A 15,986-nucleotide genomic window follows, 5' to 3' on the forward strand; every position below is an offset into this window, starting at 1 on the left:
AGAATGGTCCACCACCCAAAAGAGATCCAGCCAACTTGACACAACTGTGGGAAGCATTGGAGTCAACATGGGCCAGCATCCCTGTGGAATGCTTTTGACACCTTATAGAGTCCATGCCCCGATGAATTGAGGCTTTTCTGACTTCAAAAGCGGGTGCAACTCAATATTAGGAAGGTGTTCCTAATGTTTTGTACTCTCAGTATATATTTGCCCATGTTAGTTTGGGTTCAAATCCAGCCCACTGCCTTTGTGACAAACTATCTACCTTTCCTACCATCTCTCCTTTGTCCAATAAAAACATAAATAAATACAATACAAATGCACTGTATTTCTCTCTCTCGCCCCAGACCCTGCCCGTGTCAAAGACATGCCACCTGCCATCTACGTGGCCATTGGCCTGCCAGGCTTTATCCGCTGCCCGGTAGACGCCAACCCGCCTGTCACGCTGGTCAAGTGGACCAAAGATGGCAACCCCCTCCGGATAGAGAAGGTGAATCTAGGGTCATATTCATTAGAGCACACTGTAGCAAAACGTTTTGCAATGGAAAACTAAAATAATAATTTTTTAATTGGACATGCTCAGGAAGCCCCTCCCGGTTTCAGTCCCTTTTCTTCTGTTTGGTGCCTAATGAATACGACCCATAACGTCCAGAGATAAATGTATTGTGTAAAACCGATATGATTGACTGTTAGGTAGGAATAGGGAATGGTGTCAGCTCTATTTGTTATATTTCTATCTGCAATGTTCAAAATGTTTGACATCACTGAATCCAAAATCTCTCATGGACAGACGCACGTAACATAAGATGGTATCGTAGCGTCTGTTGAACAGACTGTGGGGATGCGACGGCTAATGAGGGACTTTGTTCCGTACTCAGATTTTTCGTCAATGATCATTTGGACAAATCACGATTTCGCATCTTTTGAATTTTGGAAGAGGAGGGGACATTTAGCCTATAGACTTACCCGAAACTTTCATTTAGGGGGGTGGAGACTTCACTAGTCTTAGTATATTTTCTTATACATCTTCCCCCAGAACTTAATTCTTAGTGGAGTAGCGTGAAGTTGCCCCGCATAGACATTGATCTAAAGTCAGTTTTGTGTTTTTCCCCCCTAATAGTTCAGTTTAGGAAAAAAGGGGTAGGCTGATCGTAGATCTTTGCCTAGAAGGGCAACTTCTACCTGAGTTGGGATGACAGACTGTGAAATCTACTCAGGCTTGGAACTGCAACAAAGGTGATGAACTAAGCTCTTCACATGTGCATTAAAGAGGACGTCCTAGTGGCTACGTTTCCTAGTTTAAGGCTTCTAGGGGTGGATACATTGTTGTGTATATCCCAGACAAAATCTAGCTGTTCCTTCTGTTTCCTTCCCCTACTTTTCGCCCTTGCTTTCAGTCCCCTTTGATTCAGAACGTTTAACTACTGAGAACAATGGGGGACTGATCGCACCTTTCACTTCATATCCCATCTTGAAGCCACCGTCTCCTCAGCTCTATGCAGGATGACGGGGTAGTGCTATGCCACTGGTGAGCCCCGCCATACAAACATTGCAATGTCATAGCATTAGCCCCTCTTTGTTCCCTCAGTACCCTGGTTGGAGCCAAATGGAGGACGGGAGCATCCGCGTGGCCGAGGTGACGGAGGACTCTCTGGGCACCTACACCTGCATGCCTTACAATGCCCTGGGCTCCGAGGGATGGTCCGCTCCCACTCCTCTGGTGCTTAAGGTACGCAGGCTGATACTAACACTAATTAGCATAGCGTGCTAGTTAGTATAGCAATCATTATGCATTTTCTACGGAAAGACTAGCATGCTTCGAGTTAGCCTAACGGCTACACCCAGACTCAGGCCTAATCTCACCCCCATTGGGGAACACTCTCTCTCTGGGCAGGATCCCCCCAAGTTCTCGATTGTTCCCGGAGGGGAATACAGGCAGGAGGCTGGGAGAGAGCTGGTCATCCCCTGTGCGGCTGAGAGAGAATTTCCCTATCCCAATATCACATGGCGGAAGGTAAGCGAAGCGACCCTCCCATCATCCAAAGCACTCATGCTGTGGCCTGGTCTAACAGTCATTACTTTATAATAGGACAGAGCTACATCTCCTCTTCTCCATCCTTTCACTCTAAAGTTATGGGTATCAGTTAGCGCGTTGCTGTACACTCACACAGTCTATTTGGCAAAGCTACTCACTGCTAGTAATTCCCCAAATGATGTAATGTTAAGTGACCATTATTGAGTAATGATAACGGGTGGTTATTACTACCATGTAATTTCTAAACAAGACACCCCCAAATGTGGTTCGATGGTGATTGTTGATATTGGAGTCATCTTTTCCATCTTTGCCACAAAGAATGAGATGAGATTGCAATCAAACTGGCTCCTAGAAATCACAATGATTTAATTGCATTTTAATGGAGCTGTTATCATTTGAAACAATCAAAGGAAACTCATTAGCATTAGCCTTCAATTGTCTCTTGATTAAGGAGCTTTTTAATCTCTCCCAATGAAAACAATGTGATTTGTAGTCGTTTGTCTCCCTTTACCGTCGCCGTGATGCCGATGCCAAAATGTTTTGTTATATGAGTAGCTGAGCAGTGACTGAGGAAGGACAATTTTTTAGAGGTGTTAGTCTTTCTGTTTTTCCTGTCTGTCCGTCTACTAATCTACCTGTCTGTGTGTGTGTGTGTCACTGTCTGTCTGTCTTCCTTTTTGTCTACCTGTCTCTGTCTGTCTGCCATCTTTTTGTCTGTCTTCCTTTTTGTCTACCAGTTTGTCTATCTGTCCCGTTCTCCGTCTCTGTCTCTGTCTGTCTGTCTCTGTCTGTCTAATCTACTGTCTGTCTGGAGGCTATGTGGGTGGGCGATAATTACTTTCCTTGCCAGGACCAATACAGGATGTTCTGTTCTGTGAGATGTGTGACTCCACTCTCTTCCCCTCTTTCTTTTTAAGGTAGGGAAGCCCAGTAAAAGCAAGCACAACGTCCTCCCCACCGGCAGCTTACAGTTCAAGTCCCTGAGCAAGGAGGACCACGGGGAGTGGGAGTGTGTCGCCACCAACGTTGCCACGAGCGTCACTGCCAGCACACACCTCCTAGTTATTGGTACGAGCCACTCCGCCGTACACATGCACAGGAACAGGCATAGACACTCAGGCATACACACATCAAACACATACAAGAACAGGTACAGACACACACACAGACAGGAACACGTAATCAAATACAAGTAGTCCAATACTAGGACATCACGTCCAATGGTAAAAGGAAGCTGAGTAGTACTGGGTTATATTCATTAGGCGACAAACGGAGGAAAACAGACTGAAACAGAGAGGGACTACCTGGTCTTGTCTAGTCAGAAATGCTAATTTTCATGATCTATTGCAAAACATTTTTAAATGGTTTCCGTTGCATGCCTTAATGAATAGGACCCTTGTGTGCTCTAAGGATAGTGAAGAGAGGCAGGGCTGTGCAGAGCAGCAGCGACGGGGAGGCATCCAAGCGTCAACCGCTGACCATTTGCCAAAGCTCGACGCGTCAGCCAAAGCAGCTTGGGGACTTGTGCAAAGAGCATTTTGCAAGGTCAACGAAGTAGCGCCAGCATTCGCAAATCACAGATCAGCAAACTGGGCTGGGCTCGCAGCATTGGGGAAGTAGACACAGAGACTGTTTCCACTACTGAAAGCTCTAGTTTATTTGATAAATAAAGACAACCGATAGATAAACTGTCACTTGTTTTGTATAGGCCGTCCAATTCCGATGATGCTTTTTTGGAATAGTGTCCCTAGCTACAGCTGGCTATGGAGAAAGACCACTTAGTCAGTTAGCTGTCTGCTGATATTGCCTGTATGGAGGTCGTGTGCGTGGGGGCAAGAGTTACAGATGGGGGAATTCAGGCCACTGTTAAGATGTGTCTTTGGCATTCTGTCTGGCATTCAACAGTCGATGGCACAATTTGCAGGTGTTCCATTTGCCAATGAATTTCTCTCTCACATCCAATTGTATGATTGTTTTAATGTACAGTGATGGAAAAAAGTATTTGATCCCCTGCTGATGTTGTACGTTTGCCCACTGACAAAGACATGATCGGTCTATAATTTTAATGGTAGGTTTATTTGAACAGTGAGAGACAGAATAACAACAAAAAAATCCAGAAAAACGCATGTCAAAAATGTTATAAATTGATTTGCATTTTAATGAGGGAAATAAGTATTTGACCCCCTCTGCAAAACATGACTTAGTATTTGGTGGCAAAACCCTTTTTGGCAATCACAGAGGTCAGACGTTTCTTGTAGTTGGCCACCAGGTTTGCACACATCTCAGGAGGGATTTTGTCCCACTCCTCTTTGCAGATCTTCTCCAAGTCATTAAGGTTTTGAGGCTGACGTTTGGCAACTCGAACCTTCAGCTCCCTCCACAGATTTTCTATAGGATTAAGGTCTGGAGACTGGCTAGGCCACTCCAGGACCTTAATGTGCTTCTTCTTGAGCCACTCCTTTGTTGCCTTGGCTGTGTGTTTTGGGTCATTGTCATGCTGGAATACCCATCCACGACCCATTTTCAATGCCCTGGATGAGGGAAGGAGGTTCTCACCCAAGATTTGACGGTACATGGCCCCATCCATCGTCCCTTTGATGCGGTGAAGTTGTCCTGTCCCCTTAGCAGAAACCCCCCCCCCCCCCAAAGCATAATGTTTCCACCTCCATGTTTGACGGTGGGGATGGTGTTCTTGGGGTCATAGGCAGCATTCCTCCTCCTCCAAACACGGCAAGTTGAGTTGATGCCAAAGAGCTCGATTTTGGTCTCATCTGACCACAACACTTTCACCCAGTTCTCCTCTGAATGATTCAGATGTTCATTGGCAAACTTCAGGCGGGCCTGTATATGTGCTTTCTTGAGCAGGGGGACCTTGCGGGCGCTGCAGTCCTTCACGGCGTTGTGTGTTACCAATTGTTTTCTTCGTGACTATGGTCCCAGCTGCCTTGAGATCATTGACAAGATCCTCCCGCGTAGTTCTGGGCTGATTCCTCACCGTTCTCATGATCATTGCAACTCCACGAGGTGAGATCTTGCATGGAACCCCAGGCCGAGGGAGATTGACAGTTATTTTGTGTTTCTTCCATTTGCGAATAATCACACCAACTGTTGTCACCTTCTCACCAAGCTGCTTGGCGATGGTCTTGTAGCCCATTCCAGCCTTGTGTAGGTCTACAATCTTGTCCCTGACATCCTTGGAGAGCTCTTTGGTCTTGGCCATGGTGGAGAGTTTGGAATATGATTGATTGATTGCTTCTGTGGACAGGTGTCTTTTATACAGGTAACAAGCTGAGATTAGGAGCACTCCCTTTAAGAGTGTGCTCCTAATCTCAGCTCGTTGTCTGTATAAAAGACACCTGGGAGCCAGAAATCTTTCTGAGAGGGGATCAAATACTTATTTCCCTCATTAAAATGCAAATCAATTTATTATATATTTTTTTTCTGGATTTATTTTGTTGTTATTCTGTCTCTCACTGTTCAAATAAACCTATCATTAAAATTATAGACTGATAATTTCTTTGTCAGTGGGCAAACGTACAAAATCAGCAGGGGATAAAATATTTTCTTCCCTCACTGTATGCTGAACAAAAATATAAATACAACATGCAACAATTTCAACGGTTTTACTGAGTTACAGTTCATATAAGGAAATCAGTCAATATAAATAAATTCATCAGTCCCTAATCTATGGATTTCACATGACTGGGCATGACACAGCCTGGAAAGGGCATAGGCCCACCCACTTAGGAGCCAGGCCCACCCACTGAGGAGCCAGACCCAGCCAATCAGAATGGGTTTTTCCCCAAAAAGGCCTTTTTAACAGACAGAAATACTCCTCAGTTTCATCAGCTGTCGGGTGGAGGTGAAGAAGCCGGATGTGGAGTTCCTGTGCTGGCGTGGTTACATGTGGTCTGCGGTTGTGAGGCCGGTTGGACGTACTACCAAATTCTCTAAAATGACGTTGGCGGCGGCTTATGGTAGAGAATTGAACATTCAATTCTCTGGCAGCAGCTCTGGTGGACATTCCTGCAGTCAGCATGCAAATTGCCCGCTCCCTCAAAACTTGAGACATCTGTGGTATTGTGTTGTGTGACAAAACTGCACATTTTAGAGTGGCCTTTTATTGTCCCCCGCACAAGATGCACCTGTGTAATGATCATGCTGTTTAATCAGCTTCTTGATATGCCACACCTGTCACGTGGATGGATTATCTTGGCAAAGGAAAAATGCTCACTAACAGGGATGTAAACAAAATTGTGCTCAAAATTTGAGAGAAATATATTTTTGTCCATATGGAAAATTTTTGGAATATATTATTTCAGCTCATGAAACATGGGACCAACACTTGACATGCTGCGTTAATATTTTGTTCAGTATATTTGGTGATTGATCAGAATTTGTCCAACTCTCAAAATCTTTCCTCTCCTTTACCTTTCAGCACATTTTCGTGTATAATTGGTAGGGGATATTCTTTAATTGGCCAGAGATTTCTCAAATCGTCTACTACAGATCTTCTACGGTTACTATGTCAATTAATTAAGATACATTCTCCTCCATTTTCTTGGAGAGCAGCAATGCTTCCTGGGTAATTTGTCTACCTTCCAACCATTATAACATTTTGACTGGTGAAACGTTTCAGTGGTGACATCTGCCGTTATTACCGAAGTGACACGACCGCAGAAGGTCACGCCTATTATGACACAGTTGCTGATGTGTGATTGGAGGTGGAGAGGGAAGAAGGTTCTAATGATTTGTCAAGTCTGACCTTACTGGTGACCATTTTAAGATGCTATTAAATTAAGTGTGGGCTTGGAATGGGGCAAACCTGAGCCAACATGTAGCCTAATGTAGGAATATTCTAGTGAGCCATAACCAACTCCAGATAGCTAGCTTGTCGGTCACAATCTTAGGAATTACCGTAATTACATGACAACTGTATATGATGTTGTCTCGCTATGAAATGCTACAGTATCTCCATCAGAGAAAAGTTCTCGCCCAGAGTCACCTATATGGAGGTGTAAAGAAGTTGGCCGCACACACACACACACACACACACACACACACACAGTGTGGCCCTGATCAGGTCTAGTCCAGCTGGCTCAGAGGCTTGAGCTTGTTCTTTAGACACCATGCCAAGAGTTGCTGTGATGCATAATCTCAATGCACATAGATACACTGATAGAAGACCACTCTAATGCAACTCAGGCCTACCACCTTAGTGTAGTCCTTACACAACCACACAAAGCCTACACATATGAGCAAGAGCTGACTTCCTTCCAGGCCAACTTGTGTGTGTGTGTGTGTGTGTGTGTGTGTGTGTGTGTGTGTGTGTGTGTGTGTGTGTGTGTGTGTGTGTGTGTGATTTAAGTATGTGTGTGTGTGTGGTTTATGCTTCATGCTTTACTCTCTCTTTCACTCCCACCCTCCTCACTATCCCCACATGACTCCCCCTCCCCAGGCACAAGCCCCCACGCCCCAGCCAACGTCCACGCAGCGGTCTCCACCACCTGGGCCAACGTGTCGTGGGAGGCAGGCTACGACGGCGGCTTCGAGCAGACATTCTCAGTCTGGTATGGCCATGTGTGAGTCATCCCAGCATGCTTTGCTTCCTGCTTCTTCCTTCTTCAAACTTTTTTCCCTCTGAGGCTACGTCCCGATTCTTCAGCATTCTCCCTCCAGCCAATGCTTCCACACCAATCCAGTGTTTTGAAATAAATAACAGGGAGGAGTGTACAAGTGCACACGTCTTGAAAAGGGTGGAGAATCGGGATGCAGCCCAACTGTTTTTTTTGGAAACCTGAGCTCCTCTCTGCCCTCTTCTGTGCCTTTCTTCCTTTTCTGCACTTTGGCTGGCGAGGAGGGAGGTTGGATGGGGTAGTGGGGTGGAAGTTGCCACTTGACACTGGTCTGAGTCCAGTCTCAAGTTTTAAGGTTAGGGTTTGGGGTCAAATCAAATCAAATCAAAGTTTATTGGTCACGTTCACAGATTTGCAGATGTTGTCGTAGGTGCTGCGAAATGCTTATCTTTCTATCTCCAACAATGCAGCAATATCTAGCAATACATTAACAATACATTAAAAATACACACATAAAGAAATTAAGACATATCAGAATGAGCAATGTCAGATGTGTATATATACAGTTGAAGTCGGAAGTTTACATACACTTAGGTTGGAGTCATTAAAACTTGTTTTTCAACCACTCCACAAATGTCTTGTTAACAAACTATAGTTTTGGCAAGTCGATTAGGACATCTACTTTGTGCATGACACAAGTAATTTTTCCAACAATTGTTTACAGACAGATTATTTCACTTATAATTCACTGTATCACAATTCCAGTGGGTCAGAAGTTTACATACACTAAGTTGACTGTGCCTTTAAACAGCTTGGAAAATTCCAGAAAATGATGTCATGGCTTTAGAAGCTTCTGATAGGCTAATTGACATCATTTGAGTCAATTGGAGGTGTACCTGTGGATGTATTTCAAGGCCTACCTTCAAACTCAGTGCTTTGCTTGACATCATGGGAAAATCAAAAGAAATCAGCCAAGACCTCAGAAAAAAAATTGTAGACCTCCACAAGTCTGGTTCATCCTTGGGAGCAATTTTCAAATGCCTGAAGGTACCATGTTCATCTGTACAAACAATAGTACGTAAGTATAAACACCATGGGACCACGCAGCCATCATCCTGCTCAGGAAGGAGACGTGTTCTGTCTCCTAGAGATGAAAGTACTTTGGTGCGAAAAGTGCAAATCAATCCCAGAACAACAGCAAAGGACCTTGTGAAGATGCTGGAGGAAACAGGTACAAAAGTATCTATATCCACAGTAAAACAAGTCCTATATTGACATAAACTGAAAGGCCGCTCAGCAAGGAAGAAGCCACTGCTCCAAAACCGCCATAAAAAAGCCAGACTACGGTTTGCAACTGCACATGGGGACAAAGATCGTACTTTTTGGAGAAATGTCCTCTGGTCTGATGAAACAATATGGCCATAATGACCATCGTTATGTTTGGAGGAAAAAGGGGGTGCATGCAAGCCGAAGAACACCATCCCCAACCATGAAGAACGGGGGTGGCAGCATCATGCTGTGGGGGTGCTTTGCTGCAGGAGGGACTGGTGCACTTCACAAAATAGATGGCATCATGAGGAAGGAAAATTATGTGGACATATTGAAGCAACATCTCAAGACATCAGTCAGGAAGTTAAAGCTTGGTCGCAAATGGGTCTTCCAAATGGACAATGACAATGAAGGTGTATGTAAACTTCCGACTTCAACTGTATATGGTGAATAGACAGTATGGAAAGCATATGAATCGAAAAGGTGTGTACAGCAGTAGTTATATAGGATGAGCCGTGACTAGAATTCAGTATATACATATAAAGTGGGTGAAACAGTATGTAAACATTATTAGACCTGTGCCTTAAAAAAGGACAACTGTTACCCAGAGGGATGGGGAGGGGTGGGGATAATACGATGGTAGGAGAGAGGGGGACAGTCATCCCAAGTTCTTGGAGAAATCGGTCATCTCCATTATGAAAAATAAATTTAAAAATAATGTACGCACTCTGGATAAGAGCGTCTGCTAAATGACTAAAATGTAAATGTAAATAAGATCCATTGAATGCTATGCCTATACAACTCCGAAATGGTTGGATTGAGAATCACAAAAAGGCATTCAAAATATTTTTTGTTGGCTATCATGAAAATGCCCTGTAGCAACACACCTTTGTTCAGAATGAGGCAAAAAGGCCTGGAAAACCATTTTAACAATAGTTTTACCTTATTGCAAACACTTTTTGCCCATTTACTCCTCACTTAGTCTTCTTCATCATGCTTATAACATCTACCAACACATGCTCAATTCCTAGCATCAATACTTTTTTCTGAGGTCTTGGCTGATTTCTTTTGATTTTCCCATGATGTCAAGCAAAGCACTGAGTTTGAAGGTAGGCCTTGAAATACATCCACAGGTACACCTCCAATTGACTCAAATGATGTCAATTCCTAGCATCAATTATTAAGTATACATGAGCGAGCCTGTATTCATAAAGTGTCGCAAAGTAAGAGTGCGGATCTAGGATCAGTTTTGCCTTTTCGGTTATAATAAATAAGCGGAGATGGGGGGGATCTGATCCTAGATCAGCACTCTGAGATGCTTTGTGAATACAGACCCTAAAGCATCATCCACTGAGCTCCTTCTAGACCACCACCACATCACTCAAAATCCAGATCAGACCTGTCGCAGGATATTATGCCCCGTCATCGGCTCGTCATCCCACTCCCAAACAGACACACAGCCAATGGGCTCGCCACTTAATGACCACAGATAAAAACCAGCGAGAAGAACTGTATCAGACTATAACAATCCCTAGATGGGGTAGTTGTTATTACGAAGTGAATATAAAGCACCTTATTATGAACGAGTAGGACAATTAGCGAGAAGAGCACGCCACAATTAGTCTGCTCTTTAAGCACTCTGGGCCTCTAAAAAAGTAATGATATATTAATGTGCTCTAAAAGCTGTGTCGTGCCCACCCGCCATGCCCCCTTATGCCCTTATGTCATGCCAACGGGCGCGTCATTAGACAACTCGTGTTTGCGTCGGAGACTCCACAGCACCCTCCCTCGCCTACTTCCAAGGGCACTTACCATATCAAGTAGATTTTATTAATAGAATGCTGTACTACTTAAGTGGTTAGTTACTAAGGTAATTAATATGCATGTGCTTCATATTAGACAAGGGTTTTTAAATATCACATATCCATTGTGCTATTACTGAGATACATCACAGTTAGTGGAACTATATTGCGGTATTATAAATCAAATCATCATACTTTTTGAATGTTTTCTTTTCAACCTGAGATGACTGATTCCTTTAGAAGTGCTGTCTTTTAGTTCCTATATTAGCAGCAGGCAAGGTGTGCGATCAGATCTATTTATAACACACTGGAATTACTGCCACAGATCTCCATGGCATCATCTGGTCCCCATCGTCATCAACAACACAACTAAATCAGTTCAGTAAGCCACTGTACGTGTTATTCACGAGTTTGCTGATCACATACGAGACAATGCTGATCACTCACAGAAGTCAACACATACTTCTGCTCTTAAATTGGATTTGTCCCAAATGGCACCCTATTCCCTATATAGTACATTACATAGAGCGGCACAATGAGTAGGCTACAACCTGTCCTGTAAGAGGATAGGCGTCATACTGTACTGTACTTAAGAAAATATGTTACAGGAAGGTAATGTTGGGTTAGAGAAAATGGTTCTCTAAAAGCAGCTCTGGGGTTTCGAGGGTTGACTGCACACTATCCAACCAACTGTCCCCCTTTACCTTCTCTCTCATTCTCTCTCACTCTCTCTCGCCTAGTGCGTATACCTCCACCTAGTTGCTCTCCCTAACGCTGACGCAATGCTAGCAAGTAGCAACCTTCCACTTCTAGTATTCCTGCCAAATATCACTATTCTATAGCCTCCGCTGCTCTTAGCTATATAGAAAGACTGCTGGGTCACTGTTGTTTATTTATTTGTTTTTGTTTGTTTGATTATGTTTCAGGTGTGAAGGACTGATATTAATTTGAAACTTGGATCATGAAAATGTTGGCCACAAATGTGCCCCAAACCCAGTGTACACCAGCCTCAAATAACATTGTGTATTCTAACTGTGTCATGTGATGAGGCTGTTATAACAGGTCATAAGCTCCATTCATAATCCTATGTATTCTGTATGTAGGCCCATAGGCCCAGACCACCAATTCTAACCCCATGTCAGGACATTAGGTGGTTATAGCAGGTCATAAGCCCCATTGATAGCCCTATGTTTTGGATACAGTCATTGACTCTAACCATCATGTCAGATCTCTTTAGATGGCCTGCTTTAATACCTTAAGTCAGGTCACTATGGTGTTATAACAGGTTGTAAGCCTCATATAGCCTTCTCCTCTGCCTCTCCAGAGTATAAATGCATGGTGGTGTGTGAAACTGGCAGGTCACTGTGTGATGCAGAGCGGGTAGGCGTTGTCACGGTTATCGCGGTGACTCGACAGGCAGCTGACATTGGACTGCATCCCAAATTATGGCACCCTTTTCCCTATATAGTGAACTACTTTTGACCAGGGCCTGCACCCTATTCCCTAAGTGCACTACTTTTGACCAGAGCCATATGGGCCCTGGACAAAACTAGTGTACTATATTGAGAATAGGGTGCCATTTGGGACATATGCATTGTCTTTGAGCATCAGGTAGGGAGAGGCTGGTTTTGGAGGACAGTGTCAGTATGCAGGGAGCACGGTCATAAAGCTCCCTGCTGCCGGCCCGGAGATTAAGAACAACAATTCTCATTACAAGGTCCTCTAGCAAACATGATGGTCAGGCCATCACCGTGATGCGCTTACACATGAGTGCACACACACACACATAGTCATAGACACAGAGTCATAGAACACACACGCACACGCACACACACACACACACACACACACTCTCAAAAGCTTTAATAAGTATCGGCATAAACCTCAACGTGTAAACACGTTAATGTGCTCACACAGACACCCGTACACACATTTACACACACTTGTATGGACTGACATATACACACGGTCTGGCAGATGTGGAATTGACCTGTTATCGAACTAGTGTTTAGTTCCGCTCACCTATCTAAGATGACAGTGTTAACTCGCTGCGCTAAAGGTTAACCTCAGTCAACAAAAACAAACAAACATGGTATACAAAAGCAATATCACGCACACGCACACACAGGTTCCCCATCTCTTTCTGAGTATTTCTGAGGATATCATTATCAGCACTCTAGTCATTGTTCTTGGAAGACTGCTTTAGATCAAAAAACAAAAAAATACAAATCCCCAAACACCACTCAAGTGCTGTTCAATTAAAAATAAAAAAAATCTTCCAGCCCCTTAAATTGATTTATGGAAATTGTTACATGTAGCAGAATTGGCAAAAACTCAAATGTATGAAATATTCATAGTACCCTAAGTAGTAGTGCCCCACTTCTTGAAATCCCAAATCTTGAGATCCCAGAATAAAATGCTCTGCATGGTCAATCCGTTGTCTACAGTGGCTGTACAGCATTTACTGTGATGCAGTCTCCACAGAAGTCAGAGCATTCATACTTCTTGCACTTTGCAGAGCAGAGCTGTTGTGAAGGAAGTTGTCAAGGAAGTGTGTTTGTGTTTATACAGGACCTCCCGCCCCCACCTACTGCCAACCAATCATGTCAATATGGCTATATGGAGCCCTCCGCATTGTTAAAACATTTGGGAAGCGCACAGTGATGCGGTGCGGAGCTCGATATGGCCTCCATAAGCCTCTGGAGGCTCCGCAATTGTGTCAAACCCTCCGTACGGAGCCTCCGGATCGCATCCCGGAGCAAGCATATATTGGCTTTTAGCCTCACCAGGAAGGATGTACAGTCTTTATTTGTTTCATGTGTCAATCAAAGATGGAACCAGCATCCCGTGACCACATTACGAACGCACCCACAGGCTAGCCACCATATCCTATTACAATGACAGCCACCATATGATTTACTCACTGACAACCAATATATTATGTACACACTGACAGCCAATGCACCGTGATATACACACTGACAATTCAAATATTGTGATATATAGCTACATTTCAACAGAGAAGATTATATGCACCAACAGTGAATATACGGTAATATATTCACTGACAACAAGCAGAATGTACCCAACAGCCAACCTAGCACAATAAACCCACTGACGGTAAAGTAATATACACACCCTCATAGTGAACGTATCATAATATACACACCCCGACAGCTATCATGTCACTTAACATACGCACAAGGGCGAAGACGAGAGAGTCACTAGATGCCGCCTATGACGCCGCTGCACAATGATTTCCCGGGATTGGGAAACAGCGTGGCGTGTGCTGTAAATCACAGGGAGGCGTGTTGACAGACAGTCAGCACACAGTAAGCATGTTGTGATTTATCCCAGTCCCTATCATGTACAGCTATTCATGCATGTCTGTCAGGGGAAGTTATGCCTACGTATCACATGGCACAGGGATATGGTATATGAGGATTATGACGCCCCCCTAAGGTTGCTATACTTGTTAGTGTATAGTGTTATCATTCTGACCCGTTACATTGATATAAACCCATGGTCCCATAGTGGACTCATCCATTGTTATCTATTAAGGCCTACACTATGCTACAATACGAATGGAGATTAATGCCATGCATACTGACTGGAAAGTATAACATGGACACAGACACAAGAGTATAGAACTCGTTCCCCCAAAATACTTTTTCGGGGAGATTTGTTGCATTCAACTTCAGAAAAGTCATGTTGTACCAAAAGCATGGCCCATCTTTGGCTTCCATGGGAATTTGCACGGCTGAGCGCAGCATGGGCTTACCACCATCAACTGTATGACTGTGTAAAATGATTTGACTGAAATACTGTGAAATTACATTCTGAAATTAAACACTGTAACAGAAATGATCTTACTGAAATGACACGGACATAATTACGTCACTGAATTGACTGGACTGCAGTGGTGTCACTGAAATGACATTACAGAAATCCTGTTACAAATGGTGTTACTGAAATGACATAATACTAAGCCTGTTACTGAAATAATGAGGCAGAAATCTTGTTACAGAACTGACCAGACAGAAATCATGTTACAGAACTGACAGGACTGAAATGTCCGTTACTGAAATGACGAGTGACTAAAAGTCTAGGTCCTCCATTTCCATTCCTATGTGTATTTCTCTCATCCCCCTCTCCCATGCCCATTCTCCTCTCTCCTTCCTTGCGTGCCCCTCTTACTCGCAGGGTGAAGAGGGAACAGCTGGGCCCACATGACTGGCTGTCTATGCCCGTGCCCGCTGGCCAGACGTGGCTGGAAGTACCCGGCCTGGAGCCCCAGACGGCCTACCAGTTCAGTGTCCTTGCGCAGAACAAGCTGGGCACAGGCCCCTTCAGCGAGGTCGTCACTGTGAACACACTAGGTGGGTATTACGGTATTCACCACTGACCTATGATCTATTTGACTGGGGAAGAGAGCCAAGCATAAGTGACGTTACCTGGCGTGCACATGACACAACTGTGTGGTGTGACTGCAAGATGCATTGAGAATGAATTGAATGATGTGTGGTTTTCTTGATACAGTGGGGAAAAAATGTATTTAGTCAGCCACCAATTGTGCAAGTTCTCCCACTTAAAAAGATGAGAGAGGCCTGTAATTTTCATCATAGGTACACGTCAACTATGACAGACAAATTGAGAAAGAAAAATCCAGAAAATCACATTGTAGGATTTTTAATGAATTTATTTGCAAATTATGGTGGAAAATAAGTATTTGGTCACCTACAAACAAGCAAGATTTCTGGCTCTCACAGACCTGTAACTTCTTCTTTAAGAGGCTCCTCTGTCCACTCGTTACCTGTATTAATGGCACCTGTTTGAACTTGTTATCAGTATAAAATACACCTGTCCACAACCTCAAACAGTCACACTCCAAACTCCACTATGGCCAAGACCAAAGAGCTGTCAAAGGACACCAGAAACAAAATTGTAGACCTGCACCAGGCTGGGAAGACTGAATCTGCAATAGGTAAGCAGCTTGGTTTGAAGAAATCAACTGTGGGAGCAATTATTAGGAAATGGAAGACATACAAGACCACTGATAATCTCCCTCGATCTGGGGCTCCACGCAAGATCTCACCCCGTGGGGTCAAAATGATCACAAGAAAGGTGAGCAAAAATCCCAGAACCACACGGGGGGACCTAGTGAATGACCTGCAGAGAGCTGGGACCAAAGTAACAAAGCCTACCATCAGTAACACACTACGCCGCCAGGGACTCAAATCCTGCAGTGCCAGACGTGTCCCCCTGCTTAAGCCAGTACATGTCCAGGCCCGTCTGAAGTTTGCT

At 44.0% G+C, this 15,986-nt stretch overlaps 1 protein-coding gene across 1 annotated transcript in view; it reads left to right on the forward strand.

Moving 5' to 3' along the window:
- Positions 1-15,986, forward strand: part of LOC121573938 (protein turtle homolog B-like) — a 195,656-nt gene that overhangs the window by 145,030 nt on the left and 34,640 nt on the right. The window contains exons 8-13 of the mRNA XM_041886349.2: positions 348-490; positions 1,589-1,729; positions 1,895-2,014; positions 2,953-3,103; positions 7,494-7,605; positions 14,886-15,061. Coding sequence (XP_041742283.2) covers positions 348-490; positions 1,589-1,729; positions 1,895-2,014; positions 2,953-3,103; positions 7,494-7,605; positions 14,886-15,061 — 843 coding nt within the window. The remainder of the gene's footprint in view (positions 1-347; positions 491-1,588; positions 1,730-1,894; positions 2,015-2,952; positions 3,104-7,493; positions 7,606-14,885; positions 15,062-15,986) is intronic.

This window comes from Coregonus clupeaformis, chromosome 9 (assembly GCF_020615455.1).
Source record: "Coregonus clupeaformis isolate EN_2021a chromosome 9, ASM2061545v1, whole genome shotgun sequence".
In the NCBI taxonomy this organism is placed as follows: Eukaryota; Metazoa; Chordata; class Actinopteri; order Salmoniformes; family Salmonidae; genus Coregonus; species Coregonus clupeaformis.